The 18,669-nt window shown below is 50.3% G+C and overlaps 5 protein-coding genes across 5 annotated transcripts; 2 read left to right on the top strand and 3 right to left on the bottom strand.

Annotated features, from left to right (window-relative positions):
* Positions 1-236: 236 nt before the first annotated feature.
* On the bottom strand, positions 237-2,730 carry FOBCDRAFT_133415 (topoisomerase II-associated protein PAT1; the record flags this gene model as incomplete). Its single annotated transcript, XM_031179592.2, has 2 exons — positions 237-525; positions 575-2,730. The coding sequence occupies 2 exons, from the start codon at positions 2,728-2,730 to the stop codon at positions 237-239; spliced, it is 2,445 nt and encodes an 814-aa protein (XP_031045479.2).
* Positions 2,731-5,290: 2,560 nt separating this feature from the next.
* On the top strand, positions 5,291-7,104 carry FOBCDRAFT_28317 (nucleotide-diphospho-sugar transferase). Its single transcript, XM_031179594.3, has 4 exons — positions 5,291-5,456; positions 5,541-6,554; positions 6,603-6,891; positions 6,943-7,104. The coding sequence occupies exons 1-4, from the start codon at positions 5,406-5,408 to the stop codon at positions 7,005-7,007; spliced, it is 1,419 nt and encodes a 472-aa protein (XP_031045481.1). The 5' UTR covers positions 5,291-5,405; the 3' UTR covers positions 7,008-7,104.
* A 311-nt stretch (positions 7,105-7,415) lies between these two features.
* Positions 7,416-8,087, bottom strand: FOBCDRAFT_220339 (uncharacterized protein). The gene has a single exon (XM_059609555.1). The coding sequence runs from the start codon at positions 7,987-7,989 to the stop codon at positions 7,465-7,467; it is 525 nt and encodes a 174-aa protein (XP_059464647.1). The 5' UTR covers positions 7,990-8,087; the 3' UTR covers positions 7,416-7,464.
* A 424-nt stretch (positions 8,088-8,511) lies between these two features.
* Positions 8,512-10,269, top strand: FOBCDRAFT_158777 (acyl-CoA dehydrogenase/oxidase). The gene is made up of 3 exons (XM_031179596.3): positions 8,512-8,843; positions 8,896-10,077; positions 10,130-10,269. Exons 1-3 carry the CDS (start codon positions 8,731-8,733, stop codon positions 10,173-10,175), a joined length of 1,341 nt encoding a protein of 446 aa, XP_031045483.2. The 5' UTR covers positions 8,512-8,730; the 3' UTR covers positions 10,176-10,269.
* Positions 10,270-16,638: 6,369 nt separating this feature from the next.
* Positions 16,639-18,288, bottom strand: FOBCDRAFT_220336 (Mdm33 family-domain-containing protein). Its single transcript, XM_031179598.3, has one exon. The coding sequence runs from the start codon at positions 18,170-18,172 to the stop codon at positions 16,706-16,708; it is 1,467 nt and encodes a 488-aa protein (XP_031045485.2). The 5' UTR covers positions 18,173-18,288; the 3' UTR covers positions 16,639-16,705.
* Between the last annotated feature and the right edge of the window lie 381 nt (positions 18,289-18,669).

Genomic DNA, 18,669 nt, shown 5'->3' with positions numbered 1-18,669 from the left:
GTATACATGAAAGCGCTAGGCACTCGCCATATCAGGGGTTACGAGTTTTAAACACCCAGTATGCCTATACGCTGAACCGCTCCCAATAATATTTTCGCCAGCATGTAAACCCTGTTTGTTGTGTTGTGTTGCATCCTGCATGTCCCGGTCGTCTTGAGCGCTCTCATATGCCAGCCCAAGAAAAAGGCCCAAGAATCACCGACAATAGCCTGTATGCATGCTCATGAAACATATGTTTACTGGAGAAGCTCGACATCCAAACCAATGGATCGCATGAACAAATTGACACTGTTCAGCCGCTCTGCTCCCATAGCGGGGGGGAGAGTCTTTGAAACAGTGACAGTGTCGAGCACACGGTCCTTGACAGCAAGGACCAGACGAGTTTGTTGATCGTGAGTGGCGCTGACGCCCATAGCTGCAAGAAGCTGCCATACATAGACGTCCTCTCCAGTGTTGACACTACCAGGGAAAATGTAAGGCAGCGAAGGTTCGAGTCTACTGAACAAGATCTCAAATGTTCGGTCCCTGATGCTTGTTAGTCAAAGTTGTGATTAACGGTCCAGAATTTACATACCAGTTATCCCACTGCTCAGGAGTGCCGGCGCCTGTCTGTTTGAGAAGCACGGCACGACTGAGAATAAGTGTCAACATTGACACACCAATTCTTGATCTAGCAATGAGATCGACGTTGAGCTTGGTGGCAATCAGATTCAAAACTCCATCAACAATATCCAGGCCAGTGTCGTTGAAATACTGCATCAGTGATGGCATGACAGTAGAGATGAAAAGTTCAATCTTCTCACGCATTCGTGCGTTGATGGTTGTCACCTCGCCCGGTGTGATAGCAGCGCCCTGGACGACATCCAATTGGTCGAGATGATAGATAATCATGGTCAAGATAGTGGTTCGTTGTTCAAAAGAGAGATGAGGGAAGAGACGAGGAATGGCCTTCTCACCCTTGGCACAAGACAAGAAAGCGATGAATGGATGAGGAACAACAACACCAATCTGCTCGTGGACCTTGAGCTCTTGCCAGAGCTTGGCGTTGTAGGTCTCTAGAATGGTGGCCCACTCCTTGTGCTTGTTCTCAAGCTCCTCATCGGGACCGGTCATAGGGGGTGGGATAAGCCGAACATGGTCCTCGATTTGCATCAGAGTTTGATAAACCTTCTCAACGTTTCGGAGGATGGTCTTTCGATCAAGGCTAGAACCCTTCTTGCCATTGTTGGGGCGCTGATGCTCACTCTCGGTGCGCTTGATGCTGAGGAGAGGCTTAGGGGTCTTCGCGTTGCTGAAGGAGATCTTTCCTAGACTACCTGCAATGACCAGCTGAGGGTTCTTGGGCTTGTTCTTGGCAGCTTCGACAGCACGCTGAACCTGCTGCTCCATTCGTTGGAAGTGGTTCTCAGCGGGACGTCCATGGCGACGCATACCACCCTGACGACTACCAGTCTGGTATAGATATGTCTGGGCAAAGTTGCTCAGAGGCTGGCTAGGATTTTGGCGCTGGCCAGCTCGAATATGGCTGTAAACCTGGTAGTAGAAGTCCTCGGCAATTGAGGCATCAGACCCTTCAACAGGGTTGCCGGTAGCGGAAACAAGCTGCTGGAGCTGGATACGGGTGATGAAGTTCTTGTCCTGGGGAGTCATCAAACCGTTGTCCTTCGACAGAAGCCAGATCTTATGGTTTCGCTTAGCCCTCTTGGTCTCTTGATCCAGATAGGCGGCCTTCTCTTCTTCGGACATCTGCTGCATTTGGGGATGAGCTTGTAACTGCGCGGCATTGGGGATGGCACCGTGGGACTGCTTGGAGTGGTGTCCATGCTGAGGTGGAACATGCGCATCTGGGCCGGCGCGGTTGGGATTCTGCAGAATCTGGGTCGGGTTGGCATGGAGCTGCTGCTGATGCTGAATGGGAGTCGCTTGAAGACCCGGGGCGGGCGGCGTGGGCTTCGATTGAATGCTTTGGGGCCTCTGCAGAATAGTCACCGGATGGCCATGACCATGGGCCTGAGGAGGCTGTTGCTGATGAGCAGTAAATCCGTGAGGCGGCTGCTGATAGGAAAGATCTGCGGCATGTGGCTGAGGTGTCTGCTGCTTGGGCTGAGATCGCATGGCGGCCTCGACCTCTTCCAAGCTCATGACTTTGCGACTGGGTGCATGCTGGGCAGGCTGAGCTGCAGGAACAGGAGCCGGCGATGCTTGCTGGGCTGGCTTAGACGGCCCAATGCCCCAGATGCTTCGGTCAACATGGAGATCAGGGAGCGCTTCGGGCTCGCGGTACTTCTCGTAACCAGATCGCACAGGCTGTTGGTAAGGCTGTTGCTGATAAGGCTGGTTAGAGTAGTAAGACTGGTAGTCGGCCGAGGCATATTGGTTGACGGAAGAATGAGCCTGAGCAGAAGCAGCAGGTTTAGCCGCAGGCCCCTGGCGATTGTAGCGAAGATGCTCCTCCTCAATGGCATCCGCAACCTTGGCAGTCTGGCCAAAGAAGTCGAAATCCTTGCCAGCACTGCGAGAGACTGCCGGGCCACTGTCACCGAAAGTGTCGTCGTTGAATGCGTCTCCAGTCTCTTCGAGCTGGTCTCCAAGACCGTCATAAGTCTCCTCGAAGTCTAGAGCATCATCATCGCCATCCCTGCCTGATAAACCAGCAAATGGATCGTGAGATTGGGAGAAGCCAGGCGCAGCCGTGTTATGGCGCGTGGTGTCGAAACCGAAGAAGGACATTTTGAAAGAATTTGGGCAAGTGGACGTCGATTGTACTATGAAAGAAATTAGTACAAACGCCAGTCAACTGTAGTCGCTTTGGAACTCCGTGCCCCGCTCGAGGTATCCTCAGGAAACGCCCCATAACCTCCCTGGACCAGATATCAAGCTTCTTATCTCAAGTATTCGGGTCGCTGATGGATTGTTCGTAATGGCTGCGATGGCGGATTTTTCTATTGTTCATCTTGTTCTGCATCCTGAGTCGTATTCTTACATGACCTCGTCCTGGTCGAAGCTGCTTGACTTTGTAGCGCTATCCATCATGTGGCGCATATCACTGCCAGTATGAAAAAGAAGAAACTTTCCCGATGCCTGAGTCGTCTGTAAAGGTTTCGCGTTGAATGAAGCTTGTACAACCCATAATTCGTCCTTAGGTCCAAGGCCGTCGAGGGGTTTCCCGGACATACATATCCAGCAATGACCAAGCCGGGGGAAGCGAGCAGGGTAGGAAAGCGACAGCTGAGGTAAATCCACTCACCACTAAGAGAATGAGATATGTTCAGGATCGTTCAGCGCGCACAAATCTATCATGATGTCTTCCAGTAAATTGGGTTCAAGATGTTTGTATCGTGGCCAAGCATGCGAATATAGCGCTATGTTGGCTGTGGAAAGGTTGTTAGAAGTGTTCGGAAACTCTATCAATGAGGTTTGTAAGCTGAAAGGGTGGACAGCCGCTTGGGAGAGAGCGGGCTGCGATGTTGATGCGCGGCGAAGCTCTGATGCCGACGATGATGCGACGAAGTGCCTACGTTGTTCTCCAAGCCCGCTTCCCCCACATGCGGCTGGATGAAGGGTACATGCATTCACGTGCAGGATCACGTGAATGCATTGTTGACCTTCGTCGAGTCCATACAATCAGGACCAAAAGTCATACAAAACTTGTATACTACTTACAAGCTTAGACTAGGATATGTAACATTATGAGGATATAAAAGAAATTACCTATACAAGAGGATGAAGATATCATCTTGATATTGTAAGAATAAGGTACTTCACTGTGCTATGTTGTTAGCCCTTTGTCATAAGATATACATGTCAATGGCTCCAATGACGTTTTTAATTGATATTGACTTGAATTATTTTATTAAACATGATAGGGCTTTCTACTCTGTCGATATCATCGGTTACGCGTGGTACGGTAGTCGACTTTGAGAGGGCTCTTGATGGCGAAGTTACAGATCTTAGGTGAAACATTAATGGGGATAAACAGTCAGTCAATTAGACATACGGAACGGATCATGAGTTTGAGCCTGAATAAGGTTATCGATCCAAGATCAAGGATATCAGCCAAGAGATTCAATTCGAGGTTGAGGAGGTCAACTGACAGACAGCAAAAACGGAACGAACGGCTTCGGAGATCAACAATAAACAATTGGCTACCTCGTACAGTGGAGAGAAGATGGGAAATCGGGAACTGCTACAGGCTGGTTGCAGCGTTCCTTTGACGCAAGGTTCCTGTAAGCTGCCAACCTAAAACAAGCCCAGGAAACGTAAAAAGGGGCACCTCCATCTCATTCAACGATACGAGAAAAACTGGTGATGCATTCGACGTGCAACACTTTTCCCAATTCAGGCCTCGATTGGCTGTAGAGAAACTTTCTCAATTTGAGGCTTGAATGACTGCAGATCCCCCATTCCTCAACATTCTGTAAGAGGCGCATGGCGAAACCTAAAAGAGCTGTTACATCTGAATCAAGTCGATGGCAATGGAGATTTCCAAGGTTGGGGCATCCCTGTAAACAGATCAGTCTCCTGTTGCATGTCGTCGTAATCTTGACAACGACCAAAATCCACCTTTCTCTGAACGGACTTGTGGGAGAGAATAAGCTGAAAAAAGTTTGCTATTGCATTGGATGTCATTAGACTCACTCCAAAAGCGTCTGGACTCGGCAATAGTTTGACACAGAAGCCATTAATCGAAGCTGAGATGCGCTAACAGACGGGATACACCCCCTGGACGTCAGGGGATACCAAGTAGATATCATTTCACGAATACTTCGTTCTAGTGCTGCCAAGTGCTGGAAATCAGGTATTTTACCTCCAAACCCCTGCCGAAGATACCTCGAGTCACCCTCTTCTTATCAGGACAAGCTGTGCCTCTCTAGTCGCCGTGTGTACCTGACTTTGCCTAGAATTGACGATCAAGGGCTGGGCTTGTTCCCCCAGAACACGTTGTTCATCTCATTCCAGTGCTCTCCAGCAACTCGTTGCGTGCCATTGATTCCAATTGTCTTTTTGTATTAGAATAAGTAGATACTTCCCTGCACATACCCAATTCGTGAATATTCATCCCTCATCGTAAACCATCTCTTTTTCTCTCCTTAATTACTTGTTCTGGTTCACGATATTGACCTTGTTCTTCGCTTCGTGAAGGACTAACTAGACCATCTTTTTTTAGTTCAGAAAGATCACCGACCGTTCCTTTTACTGGAGCCCCTCAGTCCCTGGCTCCCTACTAACGTAATTGCCTAGGCGGGCTGCTAGGTGCTCTAGGTGTCTTTTTTCCCCGTGCGCGCTGCGACCGAAACATCGACTCTGGATCATCCATCTTTCTTCTTTGTTTTCTGTTCAAACCTCCCACTTCATTTGAACTCTTCTTATATTGACGATTTCGTATCGTCAATTCTTCTTTCGCCATGGCTGCAGGTCATACGCGCTACGTGCGCTATATTGCGCTCGCGCTTTTCGTACGTCACCTCATTCATTTGTGTCCCATGGGCTCTGATGCTCATGATGGCTTACGTTGCCACCTGCTAACCCGACTCCTTTAGACGCTCACTATGTTCTACTTCTTCTCCAATTCCAAGATCGATACCATCCCCGTTCCTGGCAGTGTCGGTAACTTCCCAGGCGGTCCTGGAAGCCCCAGCAATCAGCAGCAAGCTCCTGGCACCATCCCCAAATCCCCTGATGCCGGCAACAACGTCAACTTCCCCGGCCAGCAAGCACCTGTTGCTGAGGAGGGAGACACTGCTCTCACCAAGGACGATGCTCCCGCTCAGAAGCCCGCCGGCGAGGGTGCCGGTACTGCTGGCGATGCCCCCGCTGTTCCTGCTCCTCAGACTCCCAAAGAGGGTCCTGCTTCAGGCGAGCTTGCTGAGGCTCCTCTGGCTATGTCCCCCAACGACCCTGGCTGGAACAACCTCCAGGGCACTGCTCCCGGTCCCCGCATGAACGCTACATTTGTCACTCTTGCTCGAAACCAGGACGTCTGGGAGATCGCCGAGTCCATTCGACAAGTCGAGGATCGTTTCAACCGCCGATACAACTACGACTGGGTCTTTCTCAATGATAAGCCCTTCGATGAGCAGTTCAAGAAGGTCACCACTTCTCTCTGCTCTGGTAAGACTCACTATGGTCTGATTCCCGAGGAGCACTGGTCTTTCCCTGAGTGGATTGACCAGGAGAAGGCCCGCAAGGTCCGTGAGGATATGCACGAGCGAAAGATTATCTATGGTGATTCTATCAGCTACCGTCACATGTGCCGATTCGAGTCTGGCTTCTTCTTCCGACAGGAACTCATGATGAACTACGAGTACTACTGGCGTGTTGAGCCCTCCGTCAAGCTCTTCTGCGACATCCACTACGACCCCTTCCGTGTCATGCACGAGAACAACAAGAAGTACAGTTTTGTTCTCTCTCTTTACGAGTACATCGACACCATTCCTACCCTCTGGGCTAGCACCAAGAAGTTCATGCAGAACCACCCCGAGCATATCTCTTCCGACAACTCTATGCGTTTCCTCAGTGATGACGGTGGTGAGAACTACAACAAGTGCCATTTCGTAAGTTAAGCTCTAGTTATCACCCGTTTCACAGCTAATTGAGTTTAGTGGTCCAACTTTGAGGTTGGTAGCTTGTCCTGGCTCCGAAGCAAGCCTTACCTCGATTTCTTCGAGTCTCTTGACAAGGACGGTGGTTTCTTCTACGAGCGATGGGGTGATGCTCCTGTCCATTCTATCGCTGCTGGTCTTCTCCTTAAGAAGGAGCAGATTCACTTCTTCGAGGATATCGCCTACTATCACGTTCCTTTCACTCATTGCCCCACTGATGAGCAGCGACGTCTGGATCTCCGTTGCCACTGCAACCCTGATAACAACTTTGACTGGAAGGGTTACTCTTGTAAGTATTTTCTGAAGACTGTTTCAAAATCATACGCTAACCAAGCAACAGGCACTTCTCGGTTCTTCGAGCTCAACGGCATGGAGAAGCCCAAGGGCTACGAGAAGCAGCAGTAGACAAAACATTATTAACATGGGGTTGTATAGGGTTGTATCATACAGGTCGTGATGCTCGGTAGATTGTCTGCATGATTTCTGGGCTGCACACAATGGGTCGGCATTGGGTGATATTCTTACGGGAACCAACAACAGGCGTCTGGGTTTGAAGCACTTTGGACAGCTTTTGATCATGTAGAGTGTATGAATCAAGAATGTTCTGGGATCTTTTGAATGCTTTCTTGAATGCTCGAAATAGTGTACAATATCATTACATGGCCACAGCCAGGTCTATTGGTTTTGACACATGTCTTGTATCATCGCCTTGCCATCTTTTAACCCAATTCGTCCATTTAATTTCCGTATGCAAAATTGTTTAACCAACTGTGGCCTTCTTGGGCTTCTTGGTGCCATACTTGCTTCGACTTGTTGTTCGGCTCGCAACACCACCCTGGAGTAGTTAGTATAACGACAAGTATTATAGATGTGGCCAGAACTTCAATTCGAGGCCAACAGGCATTGAACGTACCAGATCCAGAGCTCCTCGAACAAGATGGTATCTCACACCAGGACAATCCTGTGCACGTCCACCTCGCACCAACACAACACTATGCTGCTGAATATTGTGTCCCTCGCCAGGAATATACGCCGTAACAACAGCTCCAGTGGAAAGCTTCACACGAGCGGTTTTTCGCTCACCAGAGTTGGGCTTCTTGGGTCGAACAACACCAACACGGAGACAGACACCCTTCAGAGCGGGACAATTTGTGTTGGACAGAGCAGGAGAGACAGCGTGGCGTGCGCGCTTGCCTTTTCGGATACCGCGGAGTACTTGGTTCAGTGTAGCTGGGCGAGCTGTTGTGGGGGCGAATGCGCGGGGTGCTGAGGTTGTGAATGTTCGGATGGTTGGTTGGATGAGGCGGCTTGGTGGTGTTGAGAGGGCTGTGGTGAGGGGACGACGAGTCGCCGGGGAGAAGAACTGGCGGAGTATGGAGCCGACCATGTTGGGCGAGTCGTCGATGGTCGGATTGGGTTGAATTGTCGCGTGGGACGTGGTCGAATTGATCCCGTATTCGGCCTCTCGCTATCCCAATCCCAAGCTCATGCAATGCCGATATCAAAATCTCAGCCTCCCGAAACTGCGTCACGTGCTACACAGGGTCGGATGTTTCGTTTCTCCGGGTGCAGCAGATCACATGCCACAATCTATCATGCCCCACCTAGATCTTTGACGTCAGCGGTTAATCGCCGGTGCATCTTTTCCCACCCCGCAATCCTCCCCATCTCCCATCCCGCATTGGCTAACAGATTTCCCCAAATCGATCCAAGTCAAACAGAGTCAAGTTCCATTACCGCTGTACAACCGAAGACATCCTCGACCTCGGTGGTTATCCTCGGCTGGTCTAGGCCGAGCAGCGAGATTCTTCAACCGCTTCAGCCGTATAAAGGGAAGGGCGTAGGCGTACAACGGGGGGCAATGGATGACTTGTATATACCGAGGCTAATATAATTGATATCTTGACCTTCTTGTTCTCTTATCGCCTTCATCTTCTTGTTTCATACCATACAAAGAGCTTGTCTTGTTGGTTGTCGCTTTTGGCTTGTGATCGTCAGACATCTAACATACCCGCCTCACGCCTCGATCTAACCTAGCCACTTCAGCTCCTTGCATCTCTTCCCTTCCTTCTCTCTGACATAGTCACCGCTCTTCCTCACTCCTCTCTTCAACACCGCGAATCTCACCATGTCTTCGTCGTTTACTCGAGTCGTGCGCCCTGCGCTACAGGGAGGTCGAGGTCTTACACAGCGCATTGCCACACGAGCCACCGCTCCCCGAACATTGACGAGAATAAACCTGTGAGTGCAGTTTTGAGAATGAGAAGAAGCAATCGCTAACTCTGCGCTTAAGCAATGCTGCTCGCCCTCTGTCTACAACATCTACCCGCCGCAATGAGCACATCGACATCTCCGAAATTCCTCCTACACCCATCACCCACCTCTCTGAGATCGAGGCCGCCATGGCCGACACAGTCTCCAAGTTCTCTACAGATGTGATTCTTCCTCGTGCGCGTGACATGGACGAGGCTGAGGAGATGGACCCTGCTGTTGTTGAGCAGCTGTTCGAGCAGGGTCTCATGGGTATTGAGATTCCTGAAGAGTACGGCGGTGCCGGCATGAACTTCACTTCCGCCATTATCGCCATTGAGGAGCTCGCCCGTGCAGACCCCTCTGTTTCCGTCCTGGTTGATGTGCATAACACCCTCTGCAACACAGCTATCATCAAGTATGCTTCCACTGCTATTAAGAAGAAGTGGCTCCCTCGCCTTGCGACAAACACCGTCGCCTCTTTCTGTCTCTCTGAGCCTGTCTCTGGTTCCGATGCTTTTGCCATGGCCACAAGAGCCACTGAGACCGCCGACGGTTTCAAAATCTCGGGTAGCAAGATGTGGATCACAAACTCTAAGGAGGCCGAGTTCTTCATTGTCTTCGCTAACCTCGACCCCAGCAAGGGCTACAAGGGCATTACTGCCTTCATCGTCGAGAAGGGCACGAAGGGTTTCTCTATCGCCAAGAAGGAGAAGAAGCTCGGTATCCGCGCCTCAAGCACATGCGTTATCAACTTCGACGACGTCGTGATCCCCAAGGAGAACCTCCTCGGTGAGCGTGGCCACGGTTACAAGTACGCCATCGCCCTTCTCAACGAGGGCCGAATTGGTATCGCTGCCCAGATGACTGGTCTGGCTCTTGGCGCTTTCGAGAACGCTGCTCGCTACGTCTGGAACGACCGCAAGCAGTTCGGCTCTCTCGTTGGTGAGTTCCAGGGTATGCAGCACCAGCTCGCCCAGGCCTACACCGAGATCACTGCCGCTCGCGCTCTCGTCTACACTGCTGCTCGCAAGAAGGAGGCCGGTGAGGACTTTGTCAGGGACGCTGCCATGGCCAAGCTCTATGCTTCTCAGGTCGCTGGTCGCGTCAGTGGTTCCGCCATTGAGTGGATGGGTGGCATGGGCTTTGTCCGTGAGGGTCTTGCTGAGAAGTACTTCCGTGACAGCAAGATTGGTGCCATTTATGAGGGTACCAGCAACATCCAGTAAGTTTCAACCTAATAAGTGCCTTTCGAAGCGAATACTAACATGTTATAGACTCAACACTATTGCCAAGCTCTTGCAGAAGGAGTACACATCGTAGAAGGATAGAGAAAACCTAGAAAGAGGCGGAAGTATAAATGGAATAAACAAAATATAGGTCAAAAAAATATCTAAAACATGTCAATGCCCCTTCACGCCTGCAAACGCACCTATGACAATGTGAAAACGAATCATCAAGCAGTATGTAGACCTTGTCAAAGAGCACATCATCAATCACAATTGTGTAGGGTAAGATATGACGAAAGCCATCGCCTGCAACTCATTTTTGATATCTCTTCTCTCACTTCTATTAACTAACATGCATTCAAATGCTGCTGTATACGATACTCATCTACCGCTAGAGTCGCTTGCTTCACCATCTCAATATGGCACGGTACTGGTCATGCCCTCGTACGTTTTACTCGCCCAACAACCGATATCCTGAAAGCCAATCGCTATAAGCGAACCAGCAAACGTGGAAAGAGGGCGTCTTATCCAGACGCCCATCCTAGGTTCGCTATACCGACATCACCTGCCCGCGGTGTCCGGCCATCTATTTCACTATCGCCCCTGGGTATCCGATAGACAAGACAACAACCCCACCGCGGCTCCATCGTCTCGATAAAATATTGCAAAATCGTCAATCTTGTTACTTCAGTCGCTTAATCAAAATCAGCGGTGTAGGAGAAGCCTCGGAATTCTTCTTGCATGGCTTGTGATAAAACTTGTCATTGTTAGTGAAAGATCAAGAACTCGGAAGCTGAGAGACTTACCAGACTGGACTGGGGTCAACACGGGAGTAACGCTGGTGAACTCCGAGTCGAAGTTACTGGTATCAGTAGCACTCTTAATTTGAGGCATGAAAGGAGGCTGCACTCTCTTGTGGTAGATGTCGTCCCAGTTGATGTTGCGGAAGAATGGCTGACTCATCACCTCCTGGGCATCAGTTGGGCCGCTTCCGAGTCGCTGGTCAGGCTCACGAGTGAGCAGCTTCTGGAGAATAGAGACTGAGTCTCGAGGCATGTGAATAGGGTAAAGAGGCTCATCGGCGAGAATGGCATCGTATATTTCATCCTCATCTTCTCCACGGAAAGGAGATTGTTGGAGAAGCATCTGGTAGATCAGGACACCAAATGCCCACCAATCGACAGCACGACCGTACTTCTTATCGAGAAGAATCTGAAAAATGTCAGCACAAAGAACAAAAAGGGATTAGATATTATGGGCATACCTCTGGAGCCATAAACTCGGGGGTACCACAGAAGGTGCTTGTTGTCGAACCATACCACATATCCTCCTTGCACAAACCATAATCACCAATCTTGACATGACCGTCAAGTGACAGCAGAATGTTGTCAAGCTTCAGATCACGGTAGATGACACCGTTCTCATGGAAGTACTTGAGGGCCAAGCAAACCTCTGCGGCGTAGAATTGGGCACGCTTGGTGCCGAATTGACCTCGCTGAATGTGCAACATCAGATCACCACCACTGACATACTCCATTACGAAGTACACACGGGTCTCGGTCTGGAAGCATGCGTGCAGGTTGGTCAAGAATGGGTGCCTACCTCGGTTGGCAACCAGGAACACACGCTTCTCAGAGCGGATGCTCTCTACTTCATCATTCTCGATGATGAACTCTTTCTTGAGCACCTTGATAGCATAGAGCTTGCGAGATCGCTTTGTTTCAGCAAGCATGACCTTACCGAAGTTACCCTTACCCAGCACAGCCAGGAAGTTGAAATGGTCAAGTCCGATCCGTTGGCCAGTACCTGGGTCTGTAGCCAAAGGTAGTGGTGCCTTATTTCCACCAGATGCAGACTGCTGCTTAGGAGACATTGCTTCCGGAGACTGGGGCTGGTGTGCTGGTACTGGTGGTTGCTGGTAACCACCTTGTTGCTGCTGAGGCTGGTGTTGTGGCACCGGAGGCAGCGGTTGCTGGGGAGGAGGCTGTTGTGCAGCTGGCTGCTGCTGCACTGGTCGCTGAGCCTGAGCTGGCGGTTGTCCTCCGTAGCTAGGGTTGACGTTGGCATAGTCAGCCGGGTTGTACTTACGCTGCTGACCCGCGCCGTATTGACCCCCTTGAGCGTAGGGATCCTCTTGTTGCTGGTCATACCCTCCACTGTAACGTCCATAATCAGACTGTTGTCTCTGGGCCCCTCCAGGTCCTCCAGACATAGCCGCAGAGGCTGCCGCCGCCGCCGTTGAGCTAGATGATGTTCGGTCGGGGTGGCCAGGCCGTGGTGTTGTCTGGTTCGAGTACATAACCTTAGCAGCCTCAGTTGCCTCAGGTGAGGCAGGTCCTGGCTGATAGGGAGGTGCGGACGAGCTGGAGTAGGATGGGGCCGGAGAATGAGTACTTGTCGGGCTCGATTTTCCTGGCCGGAGAGTCTTTTCTGTCAGTGAGGAGACCTTTGCCTGCCTCTGCTTCTGGGATCTGATCCCGTCCAATATTTGATTGGCCACCGCCATGGACATGCCACAGAAGTCAGGAACAAGGTGCACACACTGGGCGTGGGCAGTAAGACTGCATTCTACAGATAAAGGATTAGTTTCACAATGCAGCAAACAGAGTCAAACAAAACATACCTGAGCACCTTCTGCAGTTCTTCTTGCCAAAAGGCAGAATGTAACCACAGTGGCAGCACCAGTTTGCTGTCATGTTGGAATAAGGGTTGAATCTGTGCGGAATACGATGGTTGATCTTCTCCTCGTCGGGATCGGTCTCCGCGTTACTCTTGCTGATACACTTCGTAACCACACTGGAATAACACTTTGTATGACAAGTGTACTTGCAATCCTCACACTGCATGCCTGCAGAGTACTTGAGGAAATCTCCGCAAAGCGCACAACGCATGATGTTGTAGAACTGGTGCTGTACGAACTTGTGTCCGTACATCTCGTGAACCTCCTCCTTGCGTTGACGAACAGCACCCTTTCGGCCAAGACCGAGGTCAACGGGGCGGCTGTTCGCGTTAGTCTTGTTGAATGCCAACTGGAGTTGAATCTGCCCAGTAGGCTCTAGGTTAAACCATTCTTCAATTGGTCCAGTTTGCACTTGAGGCTGAGGACCAGCAGTCCCGAATGGGCCAGTTTCTGTTCCTTGCGCACCGCCACCTGCTGGAGAGCCTGGCCCAAACGAGCCTGAAGATGGGCTCATGGGGAACTGTGAAGGGGCCCCACCGCTGCTGCCCATTCTGTCGGCCGAAACCCATCCAGAACTGTTCATCTCAGCCTCGATCCTCTTGCGACGCATTTCCTCGACAATATCAGAGATTCGGACCCAGAGCATAGCAATAGGCATGGCGTGCTCAGCGGGTTTGTCGTAAACTGTCAGCTCGATTTCGTTGGCCTTGTCAACCTCGATGGTATGGTATTCGGCTTCCCAGCGATCGTTCCTGGACGCCTTTGTACGAGCCATCACGGTATCCTCAACCTTGACGGCAATAAAGGTCTCAGGCCCTCGCGTAAACCTGCCAGTTGCGAGGTGGTCTACATCCTTTATAGCCAGCATACGAATCGATAGTTGTCCGCTTAGGGGCTTCCTCAGGTTAGGGGCGTTGATTGAATCGTCTGCTCTTTTGTCAATATGTCGTCGTAGTAGGAAATGCTGCAGTATAAACTTACCATCTTGAGCGTCGGCAACATCCGCATCGATGTGCAGTTCTTCATATCTCTTGAGTGCCTGCTTCAACAGTATAATCTTCTGCTTGCTTTCGACTTTTCGGGCAGCCGCGTCAGCCTTACTTTTGCGGTCTCCTTCCATACCGTAAAGCTGAACCATCTTTTCGATACCCTTCAGATATTGCTCTTCGACGTTTAGCTTGAATTGAATCTGCGACAACATGAGCTGGATGCGGGGTCCCAGATGCGGTGTATCATATTTGATCAAATCTGTTTTCGTTCACGTTAGCACAGTACAGAAAACACGGAAAGTCTCAGGGAAGTTTCTATGGAGATGGCATAGCAACGACGCACCTAACTTGGTGAAATTTGGACGTGGCTTCGGAATACCCGAGCCACCAGGACCTGGAGCATAAGGGTGGCGGGGAGGCATGAGATCAGAACCAGCACCAGATTGGGCATATTGTCCTGAGCCCGAACCATAGGATCCTCTATCTTCTCGGGAATCCTTGGGAGGTGGTGCAGGAGGACCGCCAGCATCGTCAGAAGGTCCTCCAAGGGACATGTCTCCAACACCTGCGTTCACACGTCGCATCTGGATGTCGCGCAGCTTCTCCTCGAAGAACTGAAGATTGCGACGACCATCTCGCATTTGTGAGTCGAGACGAGATCTGACGGCTTCATTATTGGTCTGTGCCCTCATGGAATTGGCAGCGTTGATGAGAGCCTTCTCGCGCTCGATCTTCTTGTGGATGCTATGGATCGCATCATCGTCATTCATGGTGAAAGTGGCTGCACGATACGTTCGCGCTGGACGACAAGAGGTTGGAGGAGGAGGGGATGGCTGAAAATACAGCCGATATCAGGTGGTGAGGACGACGCCTCGATAATGAGCGGGCGAGCGTAGGCGAGCGGGTGGTAAAATAGACGACGAGACAGGTGACGTCTTGTGTGTCGTTATCGTTAATGAATGTCGTTATACTGTGAGAGCCGAACCAAGTGCAGGCGGGCAGAAACACACGGAACGAGGGAAGCCAGAAGGTCCCAGTTGCGTATGCGTAATTATGCGTGCGTCTGCGGCGATGGTTTATAGCTGGCGGAGGTTTTCGCCGTCAAGCTTCGCTTCAGGTGGATGAGGCCGAAGCTGGCGGGTGGGGGAGAGGGGAGGTTGAGGGAAAGAGGGTTTGGGTTTATTATGCCCAGCCGTTGCCAGAAGCAGATGGTGGTGGTAGGTACCTTGGGTAGGTACTATATAGGTGTTGAGTGGCCGGTGGCAGGGCAGTTAGGTAGAGGTGGTGGAATAGAGTGCAGGTAGGTTGGAAGGTCAAAGGTGAGAAATGTCGTCAGTGATCCAATAAGTTCCTAGAGTTGGTTGGTACCTTAGGGAATCGCATCGACATTCGGTGGAGGAGGGGGTAAAATTGGCGGGGTTTTTATCGGGCGTTTTCCATGGATTCAATGCGCGAGCACAGCACAGCAGAGGACAGCGCAGTAACACTGAGCTAACTCAGGTGAATTTAGCGGTAAGCTAAAACACCAAGGAAATTGGTAGAACTGAGAAATATAGGTAGGTCCTTTTAGGAGACACAAAGAGGTGATCAGCTCAAAAAAGATTTTGACAAACACGAAAAAAAAGAGAGGGTCGAAAGACAAAGCACAGCCCAATACCGTTCCTTAGTACTAATGAATGCCCAAGGCAAGGCCTCAGGGTATACAGGCACAGGCAGACCAAGACCACCTCGAGGAGCTAAGACCACCGCCGCTCTGCTCTTGGTGGGGAGATCCAGGGTTTGGCTGGCGGGGAGCTTCCAATTTGTAGCGGCGTAGGTGTAGCTCTCCGGCCGGTTAAGTTGAGTTTATGGTGGGTGACGACGTGCGCTGTTTGTAGCAGAATCATTCATCAGTATCCGTAGATCCTTGTGTGTTCAGTTCTTCACGGAAAGATACGATGCAATCTAGTTGGTTTATCTTATGCTTTTGTCAAGAGGTAACCTCAGTAGGACTAGAATGATGATATGATAACGTGGACAAAGAGGCTGAGCTCCAATGAGACAACCATACCTGAGAGTCTCTACAGTAACTCGAAAGAAATGTCTGTTTGGCACTTTTGTATATGATATTCACAGGCATGTGTCCTACTCGAATTGCGTTTCAAGATCCATCAGCAGATAGTTTCGCATGAACAAGGAAACTTGGTTTAATGCTTGTGAAACCATTCTCTGAAACGACAAACTCTTGAGCCTTTCTTATCATGCATAAGTAATACCACAAAGTTCCAAACCCGTCAATAGCAATCAGGAGATAACAAACTCTAATATGTGCATTTCCTTATTCCCACCGTGTAGCTACAGTTACACTGGAAAAGCATCTGCGTCTGCTGTAAGTCACCTTTTATAGTCCTACAAGTCCTAGAGCCCCACCATCAAAACACCTCCGATTAAAACCGCATATCGGAAAGCGGTCAATATCTGTAACGTTAAGACCCTTAACAATTAGTTGCCGTTAATCTCAATGACTGGCAAATCATATTCCTGATGTGCACTTTCATCATCCAAGCTCAAATTAATGGTCAGGGTCACCCTTGAGGGTGGAATGACAAGGGGTCTAGGGGCCGTTGAAGGCTTAAGTGTCATGATGAACTTGCTCTTGGCGGACAAAGTTCCTTTTATGACGATATATCAACAACTCAACAAATAGTCTCGGATTTTATGCATACGAATATCAAATATGGCATATTAGAAATATTAACCTCATTAAGCTCCAAAGGTTTAGTCCCACTCCATCTTCTTCGGTATTGCCTTTCTGGCTACCAGCCCTACCGGTCATGCAAAACACCAACATCCGATTGGCTCGCCAACAGCGTGAAGCATCGTAAATCAACATCACCCGAGAAACTCTATAACGAGAATGTACAGTTTTATTATAGTAGTATACAATGATAAGCTTTATATCTATTTTACATCTTGTCATGATCTTCGAACCAAAAGCAGCGCAATACTTCCTGTAAACACAGCTCCTGCTAATGCGCCCTCCAGCACCAATAATGAAACGTCTCGCATGCGAAGATCTATCCGTCGCTCGCTGTAGATGTCTTGTGATTTGGCTTTCCACCATTCTGGATCCATAAGAGCTTCTTGCCATGTCCTCGTGGGTAGAGGTCCTGAGAAAGGCGCTTCAGCCACTGATTCAAAGGTGGCAACTGGTTCCTGGCTGGAATTTGTTTCCTCCACCATGAGGCTCTCACCCGGCAACACATTCTCTGATGCCACGGCTTCAGCAGTTGCCTCGGCCTCAGCCTCTGGGGTTCCTTCAACTGTTGATAGGGTCTTTTGGTTCTCGATAGCCAGCTTGACCTGTTCAAGTTCACCACGAACCTCCTCGAGAACAGCCTTCTCCTCAGCTACAACACCCCTGACCAGTCTCCTTCTCTTCCAGGGCTCTGCCACAAACTGCAGGATAACGAACAAGAGGAAGTTCATGCCCATCAGGCCCCATGTACCCCAAGTGCTCGCCCGCCGAATGCGATCGCTCCAAATCTGCTCTTCATGGTAACGTTTCAGGATTCCGGCATTTAGCTGCTGGCTAAGGCGCTGTTCTTCCATCTCAGCCTCCGTTAGAGCCTCTTGGGACGATGCGACCTTGCCCTCCAAGGTATGATCGGCTCGATATAACTCAGTAAAGCGCTCAAGATCGATAGGGGACCAGCTATCCTTCCGCGCCAATAGTGTTGTGACCTCACGCTGTGTTGTCGCACGACTAGCGTTCGATGTCTTGTATTCCTGGCGAGCCTCACGGACCCGCTCATGAGCTGCTGCAAGGTCTGCTTCTAGCTTGGCATTTTGATGCTTGATGGCCTCGATGTCTGTATATCCGGTAATATCGTTGAGCGTTTGTGAGGCATTCATTGCTCGGGATTGCAGTCTATCCATAGCACCGCTAAACCTCTCCTTCAATTCGTTCATATGGTTCAGGGTAAGGTGTCGCAGGTTTTGAAGACCTGATGGTGCTTGCGATTGAGAGGCTTCATCGCTAGACTTTGTATCTGTCTCGGCCTTGGGTGGCTCGGGTTTTGTGTCTTTAGGGGCAGCGCTTTCGGAAGTCGCATTGGTAGATTTGACATCTTCCAGCTTGGGTATATCGGCAGGCGGTTGAAGCTCTTTGAAAAAGTTTGGCCGAGGTTTAAGTATAGATTCAAGCTCATCCTCGACATCTTTATTCGTCCTTGAACTCCTCTCGGAATCCCTCGGTGGTCGCTCCGTCGAATAGAGTCTTGCTCGGAGACCAATGGCCTGAAAATTGCATCGCACACATATTGTTGAGCTCTGCACTATCGAGGGCTCCCAGCAAGACCTCCCGGGCCTCGTGGATCGATCAAGCCCAAATCGCGCATGGTTCCAGACAAGCCGAACCGCAGGACGAGCAAACGGCTGCATTGCGACCAAAGGAAGCGTGTATCGCAGCGGCGACGTCGAGGGTGGACGATTGGACTTGTAGCTCGGCAACAATTGTTGAGATGATGGGATGAATGCATGGGCCGAGCCGATAAAGCTACAGCCGGCTCCGTAGCCGGGGTATTTTCTGCCGCCGGAGCAAGGCCGAATAGAGTCACCGCCTTACTCACCTTGGCCAGGGTCCTTTGCCGGGAGCGCTATTGAGTGCGACTCAGGGTCCTTGGGAGCTATATTCCAGCGCAATTACAGGGAGAAGAGGGTGTGGAGGGGCACTATTCATATCCTGCAGTCCCTGAGAGTCATGACAATGACGACAGTCAAACCTTGGCCAAGGCGGAAGAACTGATAACGAAATATGCGGTGTTTTCTGTTATGTACAGTACGTGATTTATATTGCTACTCATTTTACTAGTAAGGATCCTTCAGTATCAACCTCCAATCAGCTCAGCCAGTTTATAGCAGGTGTTTCTAATTTCCTG

Source organism: Fusarium oxysporum, chromosome IV (assembly GCF_013085055.1).
Source record: "Fusarium oxysporum Fo47 chromosome IV, complete sequence".
Lineage (NCBI taxonomy): Eukaryota > Fungi > Ascomycota > Sordariomycetes > Hypocreales > Nectriaceae > Fusarium > Fusarium oxysporum.
The sequence above is the reverse complement of the archived record's forward strand: the minus strand, read 5'-3'. Positions and strand labels throughout refer to the sequence as shown.